Source organism: Anabrus simplex, chromosome 1, assembly GCF_040414725.1.
Source record: "Anabrus simplex isolate iqAnaSimp1 chromosome 1, ASM4041472v1, whole genome shotgun sequence".
Classification (NCBI taxonomy): Eukaryota; Metazoa; Arthropoda; class Insecta; order Orthoptera; family Tettigoniidae; genus Anabrus; species Anabrus simplex.
Genome location: NC_090265.1, coordinates 1036186038 through 1036210146, shown reverse-complemented (window position 1 = coordinate 1036210146; position 24109 = coordinate 1036186038). Strand labels below are relative to the sequence as shown.

The 24109-nt window shown below is 37.8% G+C and overlaps 1 protein-coding gene across 14 annotated transcripts in view; it reads left to right on the top strand.

The window, feature by feature from the left end:
- The window catches only part of Wdr37 (WD repeat domain 37), a 167487-nt gene extending 145986 nt beyond the window's left edge, over nucleotides 1–21501 (top strand). For all 14 annotated transcript variants that reach the window (XM_067137018.2, XM_067137017.2, XM_067137011.2 and 11 more), the window contains one exon: nucleotides 19295–21501. In XM_067137018.2, coding sequence (XP_066993119.1) covers nucleotides 19295–19423 — 129 coding nt within the window. In that variant the 3' untranslated portion in view covers nucleotides 19424–21501. The remainder of the gene's footprint in view (nucleotides 1–19294) is intronic.
- The last annotated feature ends 2608 nt before the right edge of the window (nucleotides 21502–24109 follow it).

The following is a 24109-nucleotide window of genomic DNA, read 5'->3' as shown; positions in this document are numbered from 1 at the left end:
ACTTTTCCAAGACAATTACACTTTCTCCCGCACCCTTCAGCCCCACCTTAAGCCCTCTTCCTAAGCCATATTTCATTTCAATACAAGAACTTACTGATTTCCATGATTATAATTTTTACAACACCCCATTTATACTTTATTCTTTGTTAAAAACCTCTGATTATGTATATTCCTTGTATTATTAACTATTACCATAACATCTCATTTCACTTGTTATTCTTTAAAATAATATTGTCTTAGGATTTCGCCACAAATGATCTTTGCTCCAATACGGCTGATGATGACCCCTAGATGGGTCGAAACTAGTACCGTATAATTTTGTAATTTTGTGAATATATTGTATTGAAAAGGTGGAAACATTTAAGTTATTATTATTATTATTATTACCCTTTGGATATGGAAATGTAAATCCAGAAGGCGAGTTGTTGGTGGATTTTTGCATGAGGAATCAAATGATTGTTGGAAACACCTGGTTTAGGAAGAAGAACAGTCAGAAGATTACAAGGTATGGTTGGGGAGACAGACGAACAAAGACCATGATTGATTATATAATCATAGAGAAAGAACACCGGGAGAACCTTGTAGATGTAACAGCCATGCCTGAAGAAGCCTTTGGTGGAGATCATAGAGTTGTGATAGGAAAATTGAAAGTTGGAAAGATTGAAAAACCCCAATTAAAAAGAGAGAAAAGAATTAAAGTATGGAAGTTGAAGGAGAAAAGCATACAAGAAGAATTTCAAAGAGAAATAATACCCTTGGTACCCAGGACAGAGGTGGGGAATGTTGAAGAGGAATGGAAAAGATTTAAGGAAGCACTGGTTGGATGTGCAGAAAAGGTGTGTGGAGGGTAAAGATTAAAGTGAAGGAAAAGAAAATGGCATGGAAAGCATGGAAAACATCTAAGACTGAAGAAAGTAGAAGAAAATATGTGGAGGCAAAGAATTTGGCCAAGAAAGTAGTGGAGGAAGAAAAGAGGAAAAGCTGGGCCTTATTCACACAGAAATTGAGAGATGATACGCAGGGCAGTAAGAAATTACTGTATGGTATCTTAAGAAACAAAAAGAGAGATCAAGTAAACACCAGAATTGTGAAGGATGAAGGTGGCATAATTTTAACAAAGCCAGAAGAAATAAGAAATAGATGGAGAGAGTATTTTCAGAAGCTGCTGAACATAAGAACGGATGACAGTCATTCAATGGACGACCAGGAAAGGCAATTAGTTGATGAAGAAATGGATAAAGAAATTACAATGAATGAAATTGAAATGGCAGTAAGAAAGATGAAGAATGAAAAAACTGCTGGAATAGATGAAATTTCAGTGGAGATGATAAAGGCAGCTGGAGCTGTAGGCCTGCAGTGGACATATCGGGTTCTCAGGAATGTCTGGGAGAATAAGGAGGTCCCTGAGGATTGGCAAAAAGGAATAATCATCCCAATTTTCAAGAAAGATGATAAGAAAGTTTTGAAGAACTACAGGGGAATTACTATAATATCCCATGTTGCTAAGTTAATGGAGAGGATACTGGAAAGTAGGATAAGGTTGAGGGTTGAGAATCAGATACTGGAAAATCAGTTTGGTTTCAGAAGGGGAAGGTCAACAATAGAGCCCATTTTCATTGTGAGACAGCTAATGGAAAAGCATTGAGAGTGCGGGAATGATATGGTGATGACATTCATCGACGTTGAAAAGGCATATGACAGTGTCCCCAGGACGAAAGTTTGGGGCAGTCTGGTGCAAAAAGGAATTGGACAGGGATTAATAAAAATGATCATGGCATTGTATAAGGAATGTTGTAGTTGCATGCAAACACAAGTTGGCAGGACAAGTTGGTTCAAAGTAACTAGTGGGCTGAGACAGGGAAATGTTCTATCACCAATCCTGTTTACAATAGTAATGGATGACATCATGAGAACAGCAAAGCAGCATATGGAGGAAGAGAAATGAACATGATGTTATTTGCAGATGATATTGTGATTTGGGGAGAAGACGACAGGAAGGTTCAAGAACAGTTGAATGTGGTGAATGGGAAGATCGAAGAATGTGGATTGAAAATAAGTGTAGAAAAGAGTAAAACTCTTGTTATGACTAGAGGGGAGAAAGAAGGGAAAGGTCAGATTAGACTTGCAGACAAGCCCTTGGAAGTAGTGGAAACGTTTAAATACCTGGGGAGTGAATTAATGGAGAATGCTCGACTAGATGCTGAGATTAGCAAAAGGATTCAAGCTGGAAGTTGTTTCTATCATAGTATAAGAAACATGTTATGGGACAAAGATGTGCCAACGGAAGCAAAGGATACTATGTAGAAGATGTATTACGTACCCATAACAACTTACGGAGCAGAAACTTGGACAATGACAAAGAAGCATGAGAGTCGAATACAGGCAGCCGAAATGAAGTTCTTGAGGAGTATGATACAGAAGAGTAGAAGAGACAAAATAAGGAATGAGAAAATCCGGGAAGAAATTGGAGTGGAAAAAATGAATGATAGAATAGAGAAGAGCCGACTAAGATGGTTTGGGCACATAAAGCGAATGAGCGACGAAAGCATGCCAAAAAAGGTGATGGAAATGCAAATCCAAGGAAGGAGAGGCTGTGGACGACCACGATTGAGATGGAAGGATACCATCCAACGCAGCATTATAGAAAGAAACCTGGACTGGGACACAGTGTTGGAGGAGGATTGGTGGAAAGACCGAAGAAAGTGGAGAGGAACCATATTTGCCCTTACCCCGCTACAGCTGGATAAAGGGAAACGATGATGATGATGATGATGATGGTACTGAAATAGGCCATAATAAAGTAAGGTAAGTTGGGCTGAGTGGCTCAGACGGTTCAGGTGGCGGCCTTCTGACCCCAACTTGGCAGGTTCGATCCTGGCTCAGTCCAGTGGTATTGGAAGGTATACAGATGTTGATTCCCATAGGGAATCTGTAATATTTGTTCCGAATGAGTAAATATTGGTATTATTGGAAGGTACTCAAATATGTCAGTATCGTGTTGGTAGATTTACTGGCATGTAAGAGAACTCCTGTGAGACTAAATTCCAGCAGCACCGCTGCTTCTCCGAAAACCTAAGGAAAAAGTAATTAGTGGGACGTAAAGCCAATAACATTATTATTATTTAGAGAAAATAAGTATTCTTTCATAGAAGAGGGTTTGAAAAACACTGTAATAAAATTTCCATAATGATGATAATGCGCTGGAGCTATGGCCAGGCCCAAAAGCCTGCAGATTACAAGGTGATGTATCATCAGCATGACGAATCCTCTCGGCCGTTATTCTTGGCTTTCTAGACCTGAACCGCTATTTCACCATCAGATAGCTCTTTAATTGTGCTTACAAAGTATCAGCCATCAGATCCAAATAGTATCCCTGACCTGGCTGGGAATCGAACCTGGGGACTGTTACATAAGAGGCAGGCTTGCTACCCCCAGACTTTGGGAGCAACAGTGATAGTAGTAATACCGTATTTTACGCGATTAATCCCCGCATATTTTTTTAAAAAATTCGAGGCAAGAAATTGGGGTGCGGGTTTTATTTGCGTCAAGGTTGCCAACACGCTCCTGGCTCACCTAGTTTTCGATGCTGAGTGTACAGTTATGCTTTGTGCAACCTTAGATGGAAGAAAACTGTCCCCATATGTCATATTTAAACAGAAAACAATTCAGACTTTTAATTCTAAACTGACTTCACATTTTTTTAAATAGTACCATATTTTACGAGTAATTTAAATTCAAAATTTCTCCACGTCACGATAGAATGCGTCTTCGAATGTGCAGGGGTAGCTTTCCGCACTTTCACTCACTTCGGTGTGTCTATAGTGTGTTTCACAGTTTAAAATAGATGAAATCGTAATACTTTTGTATTCAGCATTTTAAGGAAAGCCACAATATCACGTAGCCGGCAATACGAGGAAAAGCAGAATCCGCATAAACTGGTGAGGGTTGGCATTTCTGAATTACAAGATGACTGTTAATTCGAAATCACATAATTGGAAGTCCGATTTCTGTATTACGAAGACTTTGAATTAACGAGGTTTTACTTTATCGCAAAACTAACATCAGATTTTGCTGGTGTGTCTATTTCAAGTGTTTACATTGCACGAAAAGAATTATCTACCAACTGTCCAGTAAAAAGAGACCACGTGTGAGAAGTGTTTTAGGCCCGTGTTCACCAACGTTGGTAACTTTTGCTGTTATCTTAGATATTCAAAACTCGGATATGTCATTATTTCATATAACGCTCACTTCCGTATTCACAATAGAATTTATCTCGGTTTACCAAAACTAAGTTTTCGTTTCAATCTCAGTTTGAACCGCATTTTTTCATACTGACATACAGAAAACAAATGACTACGTGCTGCCGCCACTGTTGAATTGTAAACAAGTTTTTGATTCCATCCGGGGTTTGCAAATAATTTGCATAAATTATGTCCGCTATTGAGCAGAAATGGAGAAAGAAGCCTAATATGACTTTCCAAGAGAGTGAATTGTTATTGAACTTGGTGGCAGAAAGCATTAACAAAGGGAATAAGAAAAACCAATTATAGCCTACACATTGTACGTCACTCAAAAAATAAGTCAGTATTCCTTCATTCATCATTAAAAGTCACCCAGTCGTGTACCGTACAAGATATTAGCTATAATCGAGAATTCATTTTAGGCCTACCTATGTGTTGGGAATTCTAGGTTATGTTCGGAAGCTTTAGATAATCTAAAATGTGTCGGACATTTATTAATTGCATACATAAATACATACATTATCATTATAGACTGTTATGCCTTTCAGCGTTCAGTCTGCAAGCCTCTGAGAATTTACTAAACGTCGCCACAATCAATTTGAAACTAGTGTTGTGGCCTCATTTAGTTCTATACCTCTTATCTTTAAATCGTTAGAAACCGAGTCTAACCATTGTCGTCTTGGTCTCCCTCTACTTCTCTTACTCTCCATAGCAGAGTCCATTATTCTCCTAGGTAACCTATCCTCCTCCATTCACCTCACATGACCCCACCACCGAAGCCGGTTTATGCGTATAGCTTCATCCATCGAGTTCATTCCTAAATTAGCCTTTATATCCTCATTCTGAGTACCCTCCTGCCATTGTTCCCACCTGTTTGTACCAGCAATCATTCTTGCTACTTTCATGTCTGTTACTTCTAACTTATGAATAAGATATCCTGAGTCCACCGAGCTTTCGCTCCCGTAAAGCAAAGTTGGTCTGAAAACAGACCGATGTAAAGATAGTTTTGTCTGGGAGCTGACTTCCTTCTTACAGAATATTGCTGATCTCAACTGGGAGCTCACTGCATTAGCTTTACTACACCTTGATTCTATCTCACTTACTATATTACCATCCTGGGAGAACACACAACCTAAATACTTGAAATTATCGACCAGTTCTAGCTTTGTATCACCAATCTGACATTCAATTCTGTTGAATTTCTTACCTACTGACATCAATTTAGTCTTCGAGAGGCTAATTTTCATACCGTACTCATTGCACCTATTTTCAAGTTCCAAGATATTAGACTGCATGCTTTCGGCACAGTCTGCCATTAAGACCAAGTCATCAGCATAGGCCAAACTGCTTACTACATTTCCACCTATCTGAATCCCTCCCTGCCATTTTATACCTTTCAGCAGATGATCCATGTAAACCACGAACAGCAAAGGTGAAAGATTACAGCCTTGTCTAACCTCTGTAAGTACCCTGAACCAAGAACTCATTCTACCATCAATTCTCACTGAAGCCCAATTGTCAACATAAATGCCTTTGATTGATTTTAATAATCTACCTTTAATTCCATAGTCCCCCAGTACAGTGAACATCTTTTCCCTTGGTACCCTGTCATATGCTTTCTCTAGATCTGCGAAACATAAACACATTTTTTCATTTTTCAGTTGGACAAAAGCAGTAATTGCACCTATCTATAAGCAAGGGAACAGGAAGGATTGCAACAACTATTGAGGTATCTCACATTGAAATCACCCATTAGCACTATTCTACCCTTGCTGTTGACCCTGACCACGATGACACTCAATGCTTCATAAAACTTGTCAACTTCATCCTCATCTGCACCCTCACATGGTGAATATATGGACACAATTCTTGTCCTAATTCCTCCAACTGACAAATCTACCCACATCATTCGCTCATTTACATGCCTAACAGAAACTGTGTTGCATACAATGGTATTCCTGATAAAGAGCCCTACCCCAGACTCTGCCCTTCCCTTTCTAACACCCGTCAAGTACACTTCATAATCTCCTATCTCTTCCTCATTATCTCCCCTTACCCGAATATCACTTACTCCTAGCAGATCCAGATGCATCCTCTTTGCTGACTCAGCCAGTTCTACCTCCTTTCTTCCATAAGCCCCATTAATGTTGATAGCTCCCCATCGAATTCCATTTCGTTTGCCAAGTTGTTTCCAAGGAGTCCCTTGCCTATCAAATGGGAGTGGGACTCCATTACTCCCATAGGTCCGAGGCTTGCTTAAAATGTTCTGAGCTCGGTGAATTCATGAAGCAGGATGCTACCCTACTTGCACAGTGAGGATCTCTCCTCTAACGGGTTATGGACCTCCTATGAATTGTATAGTCCTAGCCGCCTGAGCACAAGGAGGGCCATGACTCAGAATATGGCTGAGATGCCCACTCCCATTCTATAGAAACTGGTATCCCGACTCTCAGGACCACTTACTAGGCCACTCAGCCGTTGCCCATGGTTCACGAACTAGGACGTGACTACAGTAACCCACAAACCTGAACCATTATTAATTGCATAATCCTTATCATATTACTCGTAGCTGTGATTTTATCTTTCAAATATATATTCAAGCCGCCTACGGGCGTTAGACGTGGAGTGTGATGAACTTGTAAGTAATTTAGGAGAGGATTCTAGTGATGCAAGAGACAATGAATCCATCTACAGGGAATCAAGCCTATTGCAAGTTCAGATTAATGAAATACCTGTCATGTACGTAGACCTACTTGCTCATTTTCATGGAAAATATATTTCATAGCAGTGATATTTGCGTAAAGACCACGTGGACCTCGTGGAATGATACGAAATATTTGTTTATGCCCAAGTTACTCTTCCGATGAAAGGAATTTTAATTCAAAATGAGCCTTTCTGAAATGAGGGTGCGGGCATTATTTGACGATGGGGATTATTCGGGGAAAATACGGTAATATACAGAACAAGAAGTTGTAGACTTCACCAGGCCTTCTCGTGTTAATAATTTTAAATTATGTATTTGCCTGAATAATTCAGTTCCATGCCTTTTGGACAAAGATTCAGGCCTCCATGTGTTAATGATTTTAAATTTCATATTTGCCTGAAAAATATAATTCCATACCTTTTGTATGGAAATTGTGGTAGTGGTGATGTAGGTCTGAAAGCCCTCATACTGCATTACTTTGTATCGTTGGCAGATGTCTGGTATGCTGTATTTTGGTAAGGTGACTTGGAAATCTAAAAATGGTAGATATGATACTGGACAGCACGTCTCTTCTTTCATTCTTGTTCACTAGATACAGTAGAAGTCCACTATAGTGAGTACGGGATATAACGAGAACTCCGTTATAACGGCAATTTTTTTGCTGTCCCTTCAAAATTCCTATATTAAACTGTGTATTTTCCTTCGGTTACAACGAGAGCCCATTCACTCACGCATCCGTTATTACGAGTGATTATGCGCGCGCGATTTTTTCCGTTACTGGTATTTATGTATCCCAGCGATTATGTTGCATGCGATCTGTTACCTACGGTATCGTTTCTTCGCTATTTCCACTAGCGAGTTCTCTTGTCAACATTCAAAGGCGATGTCGGAGTCGATTAGTAATACCTGTCGACTACTGTTCCGTAACGAAAATTCGAAATGAAAGAGGACATATTTCGTAATAAATGCGTAAATGAAGTGTCCAATAACAGTTAACTCGTTAAAAATAAAGGATGAATAACGATCGCTTAATTTGAATGCAAAATACTGCAATTAAGTAAGAATGGGATACACCTCGAGGTATGGCAGAGTGCATAATAAATTTCAGAGGTTAGTTTGTATTTTCTCGCGTCTGATTAGAAAGGCTATTATCATGTAAATTTATAGCGAGAAGATTATAATTTCTCTACTGGTGCTTGAAGCATGCTTTCATCATACGTATAGTACGGTTAAGTTAGGATAGGTGACGCTGTTTGAATAAGAAAATTGAAACGTTTGCCACAAAATGCGATCGATCATCTTCGGTACGGTATAGTTTTCTCACTGTATGCATATATATATATAATTTTTTTTGCTATTTGCTTTATGTTGCACTGACACAGATAGGTCTTATGGCGACAATGGTACAGGAAAGGCATAGGAATGTGAAGGAAGCGACCGTGGTCTTAATTAAGGTACAGCCCCAGCATTTGCCTGGTGTGATAATGGGAAACCATGGAAAACCATCCTTAGAGCTGCCGACAGTGGGGTTCGAACTTACTATCTCCCGGATGCAAGCTCACAGCTGCGCGCCCATTATGTGCATTTGCGAGCTCTCTCGTAGACATTCGAAGGCGATGTTGGAGTCGATTAATACCCATCGACTGCTGTTCTCTAAAGAATATTCGATGTGAAAGAGGATAACATGTTTTCGTAATAAGTGCGTAAATAACGTGGCCAATAGCAGTTGTCAACTCGTTAAAAATAAAGGCTGAAGTAAATGATAGCTTAATTTTAATGTTATATACTGAAATTAAGAAAGAATGTGATACACCTCAAGATATGGCAGAGTATATCACTAATTTCAGAGGCTAGTTCATGTTTTCTCGCATCTAGTTAAATTTCGGAAAGGCTATTCACATGTAAATTTTTAGCGAGGAAGTTACCATTTCTCTACATGCGTTTCAAATATGTTTCCATGATACATATACGGTTAGGTTAGATTACGCCGTTTGAAGAAGAAAACTGAAATGTTTGCCACAGAAGCCTCTGGAGTGATACCGCATTTCTCTGAATCCAAAACGACTTTTTTCCCCTCAGAATCTCATGTTAAAAATTCAAGGGCTGTCTTGCATTCGCGGCCTAATGGTAACGAATACCACTGGCAACTACCGCGGTAACCACGCTGCTTCTTTTCACCCCCGCACGCGCATGCACACAAGAATACTCGTTGACAAACAACCACCTCTTTATTGTACATCGCTAGCCGTGACAGCCGGTTGTACAGTGCCTGTGTGTAACGTCACTGGATCTCGGGAAATACCTAGTGAAGAGAGAACGACGTTCTATTAGCCTCTACAAAACTGTTTCTCAAATCTACACAATGGCATCAAAACGCGCGAGCCTTCGAATTCTTAGAAATGCCACGGCTACTCGGTGGTAGAGTTATAATGTGTCTACTGTACCTTATGCTTAGTACAGGTAAAGATACGTGGAACAGGTATTGTGGTAAATTATCAACGGGTTCTCGTCGATATTATGATGCCAATTTTAAGTTAATGGTTATCAGACACACGGAAATATAGAATAATTGTGCATCCACAAGAAAATATGGCATAGGCCTAACTTAAGCCAATATTTGACGTTAGCATGATGACAAAGATAGCTCAAAAAATGCGTACTGTACAAAAAAGTGCATTCAGTGGTCCGCAACAAGGACGCTTTAAAAAAGTCGAAGATAATATTGTGAGGTATGTGCTCAAAAAGCTCAAGGGCAGAATGGCCATACCGTGGTGCAATAAACTCGTTCGTTGACAATCAATGTCAATGTCCGTGATTAGGTCTATACCATCGCCAGCCGCTGAAGTTGGCTGAACCCGGCAAGCGAGACGTGCGTGTAGCGATAACCGCTTATATCTGACGCTGAGTAAAAGTAAGAGTTTTATAGACAGCAAGAATATTTTCCGGATGGATCGTCGTATTGTAGAAACATTGGAATAGCTATTGCCGGCAAATTTTCAACGGGTTCTCTTCAATATTATGATGCCAATTTTAAGTTAATGGTCATTAAACCCGTGGAAATAAAGAATAATTGTACAGCCACAAAAAAAAAAAAAAAAAAAAAAAAAAGAAAGAAAGAAAGCCAATATTCGGCGTCTAAAAATGCGTACTGTTCAACAATGGCATTCATATGATTTTACAAAACACTTTTTGAGCCTGATTTACAGCTTTTGAGGGAAAAAGTGGGGTTCATCTTGGATTCGGAGAAATACAGTACTATAATTTTTTCACAATGAAATTCAATACACACTTGCACGAAAAATAACGAACAAGTAATCCATAGTGTGAATATCATCCGTGGAAACGCAAGTTTTGAACAAACCGATTGCCGTTTCATACCGATTTTAATGTGCATGGGTTTTTTTCGGACTTTCATAAAAAAAGTCGGGTTTAATGACAATCTGCTATAGCGAGTAAATTTTTTGCTGTTATGAATTCTCGCTATAACGGACTTCTACTGTATTTATCTTCAAAATGCCGTGAACATGGGAAGCTATGTTCTGTAGGATACCATTTAATAATAAAAAATTTTATTGGTTTTTCGTCCTAATTACTTTTACTGTTTTCAGAGACACAAAGGTGTCAGAATTTTGTCTTTTGCCTGCCAGTAAATCTACCGACATAAGGCTGACCTATTTGAACACCTTCAAATACTGCCAGACTGATGCAGGGTCCAGCCTACCAGACCGGGCTCAGAAGGCCATTACTTTACTGCCTGAGCCACTCATCTAGGCAGGACACCGTTTATTGCATTTCGCTCTTGGTTTTGAAAGGGGACCTATAAGAGGAGAAAAGTAGATCTACTGGTACTGTACACATGCTGAATTCTGTTACAAACAAAGGCAACATAACTCTGCTAATCACCAAAAACTGTGCTTTTTACTAAAAGATTTACCTGAAATATGGGACACCCTTTGTGTTATTTCCATGGTTTGTGCATGTGTATGCCGCACTTACAGAGGGCATAATTTTTGCAGTTAATTTTTTAATATCTAATCTAATAGAAGTAATGTACTACAAGCAGACAAAACTACATGGAAGGCCCTTAAAATATGGCATTGCTATTTCGTTTTGGCACCACCCAGAGCACCATATCAGATACACTAGTCATTATTATAGGTTTCTTTCTAGCTCATTCTTTATAACATATACCAGTCTTTTTACTAAGGAAGGAAGGAAGATTGCTGCAGACTGTTGAAGGCAGGAAGAAGAGCGCACGGACTAGCAAAGAAGCAGCTTCTGATGAACGAGCTGTTTTTCGGGTTATCAGTCCATATACTGGTTTGATGCAGCTTCCAAGCCATCCTACCTTGTGCTAATCTCTTAATTTTTATGTAACTACTAAATCCTACATAACACCACATTTCAAAACATTCTGTTCTCTTCCTTTCTGAGCTAATTATTGTCCATGTTTTACTTCAATACAATGCCATGCTCCAGATGAAAGTGTTCGAAAACATTTTTCTAATTCCTGTATCAATGTTCGAATTGAACAAATTTTATTCCAGTAAGAAAGACCTTCCTATCTTGTGCTAATCTGCATTTCATGTCATCTTTACTTCTGCCATCCTCTCGGGGGAGCCTGTTAGCACTTGTGGGTTGGTTCAGATACCCCGAAAATGGACCTGCTGATGAACAGGCAGCCATTTCCTTGGGCTTAATAATACTGGGATACTCTCTCTCCAAGGGTTATAAATATGGAGGGCCCTAACTCAGGGTAATGAGTGAAGACCTTGACAACGGCATCTGCAGTGGAAAAGATAGTTCTTTCAGACAGTGTAAATGGCAGAAGAGGCTGCCCTGTACTTGGGTTCAACATGGGTAAAAGGTTCCTCATCATCAGTGAAAGTGGAGAGAGTAGACTTCAGTATGACGGAGCTGATGGAGGCAGCCCACTGTCCAGCGTTAAGTAGACATTTCCTGATAGAGGGTAGCAGCTTCCACAGCAAGAGTACGGCATAGGGGTGTGTGGCGATTGACTTCACTAACAGCACTACAGTAGACGTGGGAAGCACAGCTGTAGCAGCCTCTACAGTTACCACACTGCAGTGCAGAAAGGAAACAGAAGTCCTACTCTGCTATCTTTCTGAAACATTCAGGATGGTTATGATTAGAGTTACTAAACCAGTGGTCCTCAGTCTGGGGCCCACCTCAGTGGGAAGAGGTTGCTAGGAATCCCCCTGAAGGCCATTAGTGATAACTTTCAAATTTACAACAAAAGAACATGAGTTGCTGCATGGGATGTGTTAAATTTGTATACTGTATGGCTGGGAAACTTGCAAATGTTGAAGCAGAAATGGAGCATCTTGAGTCTCAGTGGAGTTAGATGGCCTGGATCAAGGACACACAAGTCTTAACACGGCGGCCTAAATTATTCTGGTGGTGATGATCGTAAACATCATTATGGAGTAGCTGTGCTAATTCATAGATTTATTCCCCTCGTAGATCGAGTCATGCTTCTTAAACTATGCTATGAACATTTTCCAGGTTTATGCTAAAAGCAAGATTCCACCAAAGGAAACATTACTGATCTATATTTTTCCCTACTCACTCCTATTAATTCCAAAGCTGTTAACTGTGATTTTAACTTCTTGTGTACCGAGCTCGACAGCTGCAGTCGCTTAAGTACAGCTAGTATCCAGTATTCAGGAGATAGTGAGTTCGAACACCACTGTCGGCAGCCCTGAAGATGGTTTTCCATGGTTTCCCATTTTCACACCAGGCAAATGCTGGGGCTGTATCTTAATTAAGGTCACGGCTGCCTCCTTCCACCTCCTAGCACTTTCCTGTCTCATCATCGCCATAAGACCTATCTGTGTCGGTGCAACATAAAACCAAATATAAACAAAGAAAATAAATTCTTGTACAGATAAGCTAGCCCTTTCCTTTTTGTTTGACGTGTGCTGGATAACTAACTGAAATAGTTCTCTAACATAATGTTCTATCAGCAAATCGTATATACCAAATCTATTCTGTAGACTTTCTACTGCCTTTGGATAGTTTTCAGGAGTGGGTGGGAGGCTACATACCAATTCCCTTGCTCGACTGCGCTCTAATAATAATTGTCATCATCATCATTAAATTGTGGTTTCTTTCCGAGGCAAAGCATACTAATAATACACAGATAACTCAACGTTATCCCATTCAACCATTACTGTGGTTCAGTGTTTCCGAGTGCAATGTGGTGAAAAGACAAAGAGAAGATTAAAATGCTGGTACATCAAGGAAAGCATTCAAAGGATTAAATTTTAATTAAATTGATATCCTGTTGCTGAATTTGTGCAAGAGAAACTAAACCAGGGTCAGCCAATAAGTCACAAAGCCTGGGATGGTGTAAGCAAATGATATCACATTACTAGGTGCACAATTACACTACACTACAATTACATTACAGATTACACTATAAATTGGTTGCCTAGCAGAGTTAAAGAATTACATAATGAAACTGAGAAAAAGGCCCCAATATACATAATCATTATAGACTGTTATGCCTTTCAGCGTTCAGTCTGCAAGCCTCTGTGAATTTACTAAACGTCGCCACAACCCTCGATTTTCAACTAGTGGTGTGGCCTCATTTAGTTCTATACCTCTTATCTTTAAATCGTTAGAAACCGAGTCTAACCATCGTTGTCTTGGTCTACCTCGACTTCTCTTACCCTCCTTAGCAGAGTCCATTATTCTCCTAGGTAACCTATCCTCTTCCATTCGGCTAACATGACCCCACCACCGAAGCCGGTTTATACGTATAGCTTCATCCATCGAGTTCATTCCTAAATTAGCCTTTATCTCCTCATTCCAAGTACCCTCCTGCCATTGTTCCCACCTGTTTGTACCACCAATCATTCTCGCTACATTCATGTCTGTTACTTCTAACTTATGAATAAGATATCCTTAGTCCACCCAGCTTTCGCTTCCGTAAAGCAAAGTTGGTCTGGAAACAGACCGATGTAAAGATAGTTTTGTCTGGGAGCTGACTTCCTTCTTACAGAATACTGTTGATCGCAACTGCGAGCTCACTGCATTAGCTTTACGACACCTTGATTCAATCTCACTTACTATATTACCATCCTGGAAGAACACACAACCTAAATACTTGAAATTATCGACCTGTTCTAGCTTTGTATCACCAATCTGACATTCAATTCTGTTGAATTTCTTACCTACTGACATCAATTTGGTCTTCGAGAGGCTAATTTTCATACCATACTCATTGCACCTATTTTCAAGTTCCAAGATATTAGACTGCAGGCTTTCGGCACAATCTGCCATTAAGACCAAGTCATCCACCTAACTGAATGCCTCCCTGCCATTTTGTACTTTTCAGCAGATGATCCATGTAAACTACGAACAGCAAAGGTGAAAGATTACAGCCTTGTCTAACCCCTGTAAGTACCCTGAACCAAGAACTCATTCTACCATCAATTCTCACTGAAGCCCAATTGTCAACATAAATGCCTTTGATTGATTTTAATAATCTATCTTTAATTCCATAGTCCCACAGTATGGCGAACATCTTTTCCTTGGTACCCTGTCATATGCTTTCTCTAGATCTACGAAACATAAACACAAATGCCTATTCCTCTCGTAGCATTTATCAATTACCTGGCGCATACTGAAAATCTGATTCTGACAGCCTCTCTGTGGTCTGAAACCACACTGTTTTTCATCCAACTTCCTCTCAACTGTTTCTACTACAGCATCCCTGTATGCCACCCATTCACTTTCTATATCCTGAACCTGCTTCTGTCTACTGTTTATAACTTCTCACTAATCATTTCCATGTACTTCTGTCTAATTTCCTCGTCCTGGAGATTTTCTACCCTTATTCGTTTGCAGACAGATTTCACTTTCTCCACCCTAGGCCTAGATATACTTAGTTCACTACAGATCAAATAGTGGTCTGTATCATTGAAAAATCCACAGAAAACTTGTACATTCCTAACAGATTTCCTGAATTCAAAGTCTGTTAAGATATAGTCTCTTATGGATCTGGTACCCCTAGCCTCCCATGTGTAGCAGTGAATAGCCTTATGTTTGAAGAATGTATTCATAACAGCTAAACCCAAATTTTTCTCTCCATTCTTTTGACATTGTCAACATGTACCCTAGTATTCCAATTCCAAAATTATTCCCCATTATAAACAACAACCTAAACAAATTCAGTAACCTAAGTAAACTTGAAATTCAAGACTTCATGTCTATTTTAAAATTAGTTCTCAACAATAATTATTTTACCTTTGACAACACCATTTATCAACAAGATGGCTTGGCTATGGGCTCACCTGCTTCTGGCATTCTTGCTGAAATTTACCTCGACTTCTTAGAAAACACAAGAATTAATAATAATAATAATTTCTCCAACATCCTCTTTTGGGCGAGATATGTCGATGACACATTAGTAATATTAAATGAGGAATCAACCAACGCAGCCTCTACACTTCTTCATCTCAACAACTTAGACTCTAACATTAAATTCACCCTCGAATCAGAACACAACCAAACTCTTAATTTTCTAGACCTAACTATTACTAGACATCCTTCTTCTTACAAAATTTTCAGAAAACCAACCCAAACAGCAACTACAATAAGACATGATTCTTCGCACCCCCACGCTCATAAACGTGCTACTTATAACAGCTTAATTTTTCGTGCTTTCAACACCCCTATGTCCAAAAAAGATTTAAATAATGAATTAAACACCATCCGCAACATTGCTAAATTTAATGGCTTTAACAACTCCTTCATTAACTGCATCATCAACAAATTCAAACACCGTCCAAAAACCACTTTATCTAAAGACACAATTAAACCAACTGCTTTTTCCACCTTCACTTTCACTCAGGATGCTTATAAAATAACTAATATTTTTAAAAAACATAATATGAAAATTTCTTTTAGAACTAACAATAAAAGTCTTGATATCTTACACAACTCTAAATCTCTAAATAAGTCTAATGCTTTTTCTAGTGTATACAGATTTAAATGCAACAACTGCAATTCCTCCTACGTCGGACAAACTGGCCGCAACTTCAATATCAGGTACTCTGAACATGTCAACGCCATTAAATACAACAGATTCTCTGCCATAGGACAGCACATACAAGACTCCAAGCATAGTTTCACCAGTATTGACAATGACATAAATATACTTAAAATCATTAACAAAGGCCCCCTCTTAAACATTACTGAAAATTGCTTTATCCACCTTGACCAGTACTTCAACCCTAATTTCAATTTAAACGACATTTCTGAAAAACCCAATATCCTTTTTGACTTCCTAATTCTTCTTCTCAAAAATTCCAAATTCCAAAACCCCAATTCTATTTTCCATGCCTTACATAGTTCCCACCCACATTTTCTACCTCCAATAACCCACCCTCCTAACCCACCCTAAACTACCCCTCCTTCATTTCCCTATCTTATCCTTCCTTATTACCATCTAACTTCAATTTCTTTTATTCTTTCTCTTATTTCACTATCACTCTTCCTCGTTTAATTTATTCTTCCTTCTCTATTTAATAATAAAAAAAATAAATAAAAAAAATTTAAAAAAACCACGACATTCATTTCGGTTCTCCTCTTTCAAATTTTAACTCTTGTCTTGCGCCAACTTCGACTACTTCAATCATAACCTAAAATTTTTTCATTTAAAAAATAGCGCACTGTGCATATAAGTTTTCATTTGTTTTCCGATATTGCGCTTTTTACTACATTTTTTCTTCTCTCTACAATTGTTTTTTCAAGTCAACTGTTTTCCAAGAACTTAGCAGGAGTACAAGTACTCATTCAATTATACTGATTTGCGTCGTATATTTTTATATACGTACTTAACTTCCCGCAACCGTGACAAATTCTGGACCTTCAAAACATTCTCCACTCTACTTTGGCGTTCGACCGCAGCGCATGACCTTGAATGTGCCGCGCTGATCACCAGGAGCTGGCGGCTTTCTACTACAAATCTATTCGTCTGCGACTTCAAGTTATTTTTGATCTTCGTATATTAGTTGATAGTGTTGTGACTTTGTGCATGACAGAATGTGGTGTCGTGTCTTTGTGCCTATCAGAGTGTGAAACTGACCTCCAATATTCATAAACATTATACATGTTTTTACGGCTGATGATGACCTGGACTAAGGTCAAAACCGGTCCCATTTAAATAGGAATGTGATTACTGCATTTCTTTCTTTTAAGTATTGAATAGGTTGAACCTCCTTTTCAAATATTTAATTTTTAACATCAATAATTTCAATACGGAACAATGAAATTTTTATCTTTAAATAAACCCATACTAGCACAGAAGTCCAGCAAACGCTTCCCATTCCCATTAGCTTCCATATCTTCCCCACATTTACCAATTACCCTTTCGTATCCTTCAGTTCTATTCCCAACTCTCGCATTGAAATCGCCCATTAGCACTATTCTATCCTTGCTGTTGACCCTGACCATGATGTCACTCAATGCTTCATAAAACTTGTCAACTTCATCCTCATCTGCACCCTCACATGGTGAATATACGGACACAATTCTCGCCCTAATTCCTCCAACTGTCAAATCTACCCACATCATTCGCTCACTTACGTGCCTAACAGAAACTATGTTGCGTGCAATGGTATTCCTGATAAAGAGCCTTACCCCAGACTCTGCCCTTCCCTTTCTAACACCCATCAAGTACACTTTATAATCTCCTATATCTTCCTCGTTATCTCCCCTTACCCGAATATCACTTATTCCTAGCACATCCAAATGCATCCTCTTTGCTGACTCAGCCAGTTCTACTTTCTTTCTTCCATAAGCCCCATTAATATTGATAGCTCCCCATCGAATTCCATTTCGTTTGCCAAGTTGTTTCCAAGGAGTCCCTCACCTGTCAATGGGAGTGGGACTCCGTTACTCCCATAGGTCCGAGGCTTGCTTAAAATGTTCTGAGCTCGGTAAATTCATGAAGCAGGATGCTACCCTACTTGCACATAGTCCAAGTGAGGATCTCTCCTCTAACGGGTGAATTGTATAGTCCTAGCCGCCTGAGCACAAGGAGGGCCATGACTCAGAATATGTCCGAGATGCCCACTTCCATTCCATAGCAACTGGTATCCCGACTCTCAGGACCACTTACTAGGCCACTCAGCCGTTGCCCATGATTCACGAACTAGGACGTGACTACAGTAACCCACAAACATGAACCATGGCCCCTATATTATATATTAAAATAAAATATACATTCTTAAGATTTAATTTAGGACTTATTAACCTTTTCCATCCCATGCCCGAGTTTACTCGGATGTCAACATTTCTCCTGCTGTCCCAAACATAAGTTAATTCGGATTTAAAGCAATGCGCTCTTGTTCACTTCCGAGTTCAGTCGAACGCTGTTGACATGCTTTGTTCAGACGACAAACGATTTATAAATCGCCTTACCGTTTTTTTTTACGATAATTATGTGCCTTGTGTTTTTCATTCACAGTTGTCTTCTGAGATGGGTGCACGGGAGTGTAAAAAAAGCATAACGAAAGATTATATTTTAGAAATTTTAGGCAATGATGATGAGTCCAATGTTTTATTAATATAGTGGAGATAAGTTTCAGTGAAACAAGCTGTCGACATTTATCACGCCAAGTTCTTTCAAGTTTTGGGAAAAGTGTTAGGAGAAAACTATTGCTAATATTGTCGTTCCATGACTTTTCAGTAGCTGTGTAAGTAAAAGTATTCGTGGCCTATTACAACCACTGTCAAAACGTCCAGAAAAATCTGGTATGGGGTATGCATAAGGCTGAAAGAAACTTAGGAGTGAAAAGGTTAAATTAGTTATAAAGAGCTTGAATATATGGTAATGTAATTCATTATTTAATTTTTCTTGTAAATACCTTCCAAAAATTCAGCATCGTCCTCTATCTAATGCCATGTTATTTCCTGGCTAAAATTCATTTATCAGTTATAAATTTTGCAAACATAATTTGTGTAGTGAAAAAGTGGGATAATTTATCTTGTATCCTCATAGCAGAGCATGCTGAGTAATGGTTAACTGTAGGTTTTGGAAGCAAAGAGAATATGAATTGATCCTGGACCTCAACTTTCAGTTGCTGTACTATGATTTTACCCTTGTGGAATTCCACTACCTCTTTCATTGCCATCACTCCATCCTTCTTCTCTTACTACTTCCCAAGGTTCTTCCTCTCCTGGTCTTAAATAATTACTACTCCATACACCACATAAATACAGTTTACAAATAGGTTTTACACACACAAATATATAGGGATGATGATTAACGCAAATGTTTATGTTTGTTATTATGAAATATATTTGTATTTTTCAGGGCCATCGGCGAATGGTGTCTTCTGTTGCATGGGCTGAAGAAAACGCTAATCTTCTGTGTAACTTCTTTTCATGTGGATTTGACAGGCTGATCTTGGGATGGTCAGTTCAGTCATGTAAAGATTTGTAATCAACAGAACTTATTTCTATTTCCTTCATTTTTAATATGTAAATACTCACTTTTAGTTACTTATGTAATTTTGTATGTATAATATTGTAAACTAAACTAATGGGAAGTATTTATTGAATATATCATATTAAATTTACAGTGCCATAAATGTTAAGAAAATTGCAAGTTTATTTGCCCTATTGCTGATTTCTAATGGGCATAAAACTGTGTTTAGAGAGAGTCAGTTTGTGTCATGCTCACATTTTGTGTGTTTTCATTGCAAGCTTTTTGACTTTCGTGTTGCAAGATGTAGTTATTATATGAGAAAGAAGAATAGCATAATGTTGTATAAGAATCTCAGAAAGTATATAAAGTGTAGAATGAGGTTGTAAGAAACTGGAATAATTGTATGAAAATCCAGGAGATGTAGAAGCCAATTGATTAATTCCTTTTTGAATATTCTCTCTCTCTACAGTAATATGTGTCTTCTGAAAATATGAAACTAACAAAACTGGTGACAAGTTAAGACAGGTATTACAGTATTAATAGTATTTCGGAGATATTTCCAGTATTAAGCTTTTTAAAAAACCTTCAGAACATGTATGTGCAATTAGTTATCATTATTGATGGAATATCAAGGTGGTCATCAAGAAGAAGACAATGAAAGGCTTATTCTTGCATTGAAACATGAACTACTTCTGATGTTCTCAACCAGTCATGCTTTTAATAGAATAACAATGCTGATATGTTTGTCCTTTCTATGTCCCACAACGCATAATATGCCTCTTTCATAACCAGTTCAATTTTACATTTTTTATACCAGTGGAAGAAAACTACTTCCTTGAACTTTACACTCATGGTGATACAGGCTACATTTCACGTTAGAACCTCAAGTCACTGCAAAACAAGGTTTAAAATACAAGGTCCTTCACCAGAAGCCTTCTTCAGTTTGTACTTTTAAATACAAGAAGCTGATGTTCAGTACCTGCATTCTCTCACTGAGTTTAAATTTAACAATTATGTTACTTTTTATTTTATTTTATTTTTTTAAATTTCTGAATACCTTGTTTTTGCACTTTGACAGCAAATCATGAATGTTTTCGCTGACACATTGAATTTCTTCCTCAGAGTGACAGGGTAGTGATTCCTGAAGCAGATTTAGCTTTATTAATTACTTGTTCTTTTTACTAGGTCAACTTTGAGTAGACACTAAAATTCCTCTTCATGTGTACAAAGCCTAGATTATATGTTTCATTGATACAATTAGCCTTAAAGTAATACCATCCTTGAGAATTGTATTAGGGAAGGAAATCTCCGTTTAAAGATGAAATAGAAAACATAAATACAGTGTACTCCTAAATATAGAGTTCCTTCAAGAATGACTTTTGGATGTTTGTCAAATCTCTAATCCTCTTTTAAACTTAAGTTTTAGCATCCTTGCAAGAAATGATTAAATCAACACAATGCTATACTACTCACTAGCGAAAGAACAGTGGTATAGATCACATTTGCTGCATTTATAAATTAAAAATGACACAAACTGTAAAGTTAATTGAAGTGTTGCCACATGTTCAGTAATTTTTTTATTACACCATATGGTCTCTGTCTGGAGATTGTTTTAGAAAATGGGGAGCCTGACATTTAAAGGATAAGCAGCAGTTAACTGTGCTTTGTGTTGCATGGATACATACCATATGTTATACAAGACAGTGGTTAATTAGGGTGTAATGTGAGCATGGTGCTGGTGCTGATAAGTTTGTTTGTGCTGTCAAATTATATTGGAAAAATTTCAGTATTTTTATGGATGGAGTAGGAATGATTATGTTGACCTCTTTTTTTTTTTTTTTTGTTCTAATAATAATATTAGTAACTCTATAAAACTGGTAATTTTATGTCTTTTTTTTTGCCTCGGAATATCTGTTGAGACGATAAGAGCTGTTTCTTATGTTTTAAGCAACCGCATGTAAAATTTCAAATCATACAGAGAAATTATTTTGTATTATTTCAATGTATCCATGCTGTAAATATTGTTATCCACAGGAAGTTTTAAATTGTTAACAATAATGTTTCAGATTAAATGCAGAATATTGTTGCTTGTATCATTTGAATTATCCTGTGAAGTATTTTTGTTTGAAATTTGGAAGTTATAGACTAGTATCTTTCAAAATAAGAGAAAAATAGCAAATTTTATTTTATTCTTTTCTTAGTTTATTTTTAAATATATGGATTGCCAAGATAGTCTTGTACTTGCAGAATAGAGTTTTGAAAATTCTTCCGCTTTAAGAAAAATGTAGTCTTCCTTCGAAGACAGAACTAATATTATCTATCTTTGTCACATGGTTGGGAATAAGATGGAATGCATGTAAGAATAAATGTTGCTCAATATTCAAGTACTTGTATGACTGTGAGAAAGAGTAATGAAATGATAATCAGGTGTGTTGCCTATTGTTGTGGAACATAATTAACCCTCCAGGTGCTGAAAGTTTCACTCTTAAGTGCTGAGCATTCTTAAGACAGCATGCAGGTACAGTTTAACATAATTATAATAAACACAAATTTGTAACTACATATGGCATATTATATATCAATTTGTTCAGGAAGTATTAGAGAATAAGATTATAGTCGGATGTTTTACTTACAAGTATCCAGTAAAAGTATAATGGATGATTAGTCATATTTCTGTTTTTAAATCGAAAGATGTTCCAAATTTTGAGGTTGGTAACAAGCACAACTTTATCTGAAATTAACTTCCAAGATATACAAAATGTGCCAAATTTAATTACAAGCACAATGATATATAATAATAGAAACTTCAACGAATAATAAAAAAATGACAGGTAAAAAGACTCGGAGAGAGTCTGTTGTGGTGGGCCATTAGGTCTAGATGTGCTTGGTAGGGTTTGCATGTTTTGGATTGTCTACATCAGTACTTGACGCATCACTAGAGTCATGGGTATCTAAATTAGGGTCATATTTTTCCCCACTTGCAGAAGAAAAGTCATCTAATGATAAATCATAATGTCGTCTTCAGTTTCAGCACTCTCAAGCTCCTTCAATGCTTCTCTAATTGCACTTGAACCACTTAGTTCACTCATGTTTATATTATAATAATCACTAAACTAGCAGGCACACAACTATCACAAATTGGCTAGCCAACAATAATCTTCAAACGCTCGAAGCAACTGGACAGTTTGAGTAGACATAAACGAAGACCAGTTCACAGCTGACAAGATCGCCAGTTACCGCTTTTGTTTCCCAACCAAAGACCATATTGCACAGCCTACCAGATAGAGAATTTCATTTTGCAGCGAGAATATGCGTAAAATCGATTGTTATACTGATTTTACGAGTTGTTATACCAATTTTACGAATTGTCTCACTGCGAGATGATAGCACTTGAGCTGGAACCCGAATCGTCTCGTAGCGTGACGATAGCACTTGGAGGGTTAAGAGTGCCTGAATGAGAGACATGTGCCAGTAGATGATCTAACTCATTAAATCTCATATAGGACAAAATTTTAATAGTTTAGTATTGTTTGCTAATGATTATTAGATTTCAATGTACAAGCCTATACAAATTAACACAGTCTGTCATTTCTACCAGATCATCATTGTGGTAATGAATAAAATAACAAGATCTTCCCTCTTTGTTGGAAAGAGGAGGAGGAGGAGAACAACAACTCCATTTCACGTACTGAAATAATTCGGTACAGAGAATTGGAGGCCATGGAAGGTGGGTAAATATAAGGCTGCTGAGGCCCTGCAAATTTAATACCATCAGAGTTGGCAGTAAATAAGGACTTACCAGGGTAGGTCAGATAGTAAAACTGAAACTAGAGGATCCTGATATGATTGAAAGGAATGCCAGATGGGGCTGTTTGTTTGCCTTTCCAGATCATTATTTTAACCAAACCTTTTGTATAATCTCTCCTAACTGAATAACAGCCAGACATTTCATCTCTTCCAGAAAATCATCCACAATAACGAGCTACCTCTGAAGACAGAGAATCCTTGTCTGATTCCTGCAGTTACCTTTAGGCAAGATCTCATTTTACAGTTCTCTCTCTACTACCTGTGCCTGATTTTTTTATATTTACACCATAAAGTGAACCAAAAAATATTATTATAACCATATATTCTGTATGCAAATGGAGGTGCAATATTGCTGGAACCACAGAGCATGTGTACTCTTTATCTGTAAAATTCAAAATGAAATTTCATTTTCCCTCTCTCAGCAAGGGACTCTATATGTGTTTAGGATGCTGAACAACACTTATAAAAACTTTCAATGGAAATGAAATTCACATATCTACACTAAATGTCTTTTAGTCTTTTTAACAGAATAGCAATTAGCCAGCATCAAAATCCTGAATGAGGGGAAGTTTAGACAGATATCTTCTGCCATTTCAGAACCATGTTTTGCATTTAGAAGTCCAGAAAAATTAAATTTTCATTTGGCCATAATGTCATGGCTGTTAACAAGGATCTCTCCATTTTCATTCTTTACTAATGAAAAATTAGCATCTGTTTACAAAGTTAAAATAATCCCATGATATTATTTATTTTAACGATTCCAAGTTTATCAAGTGCAGTTATTGTCCTTGGTTCACACACAATACAAATTCATTGTTCAAACAAAAGCATTATCAGTACTTCGGCATTGCTTTCTTTTCAAATTGCACTGTCTGTCTGTAACCACTGTGTTAT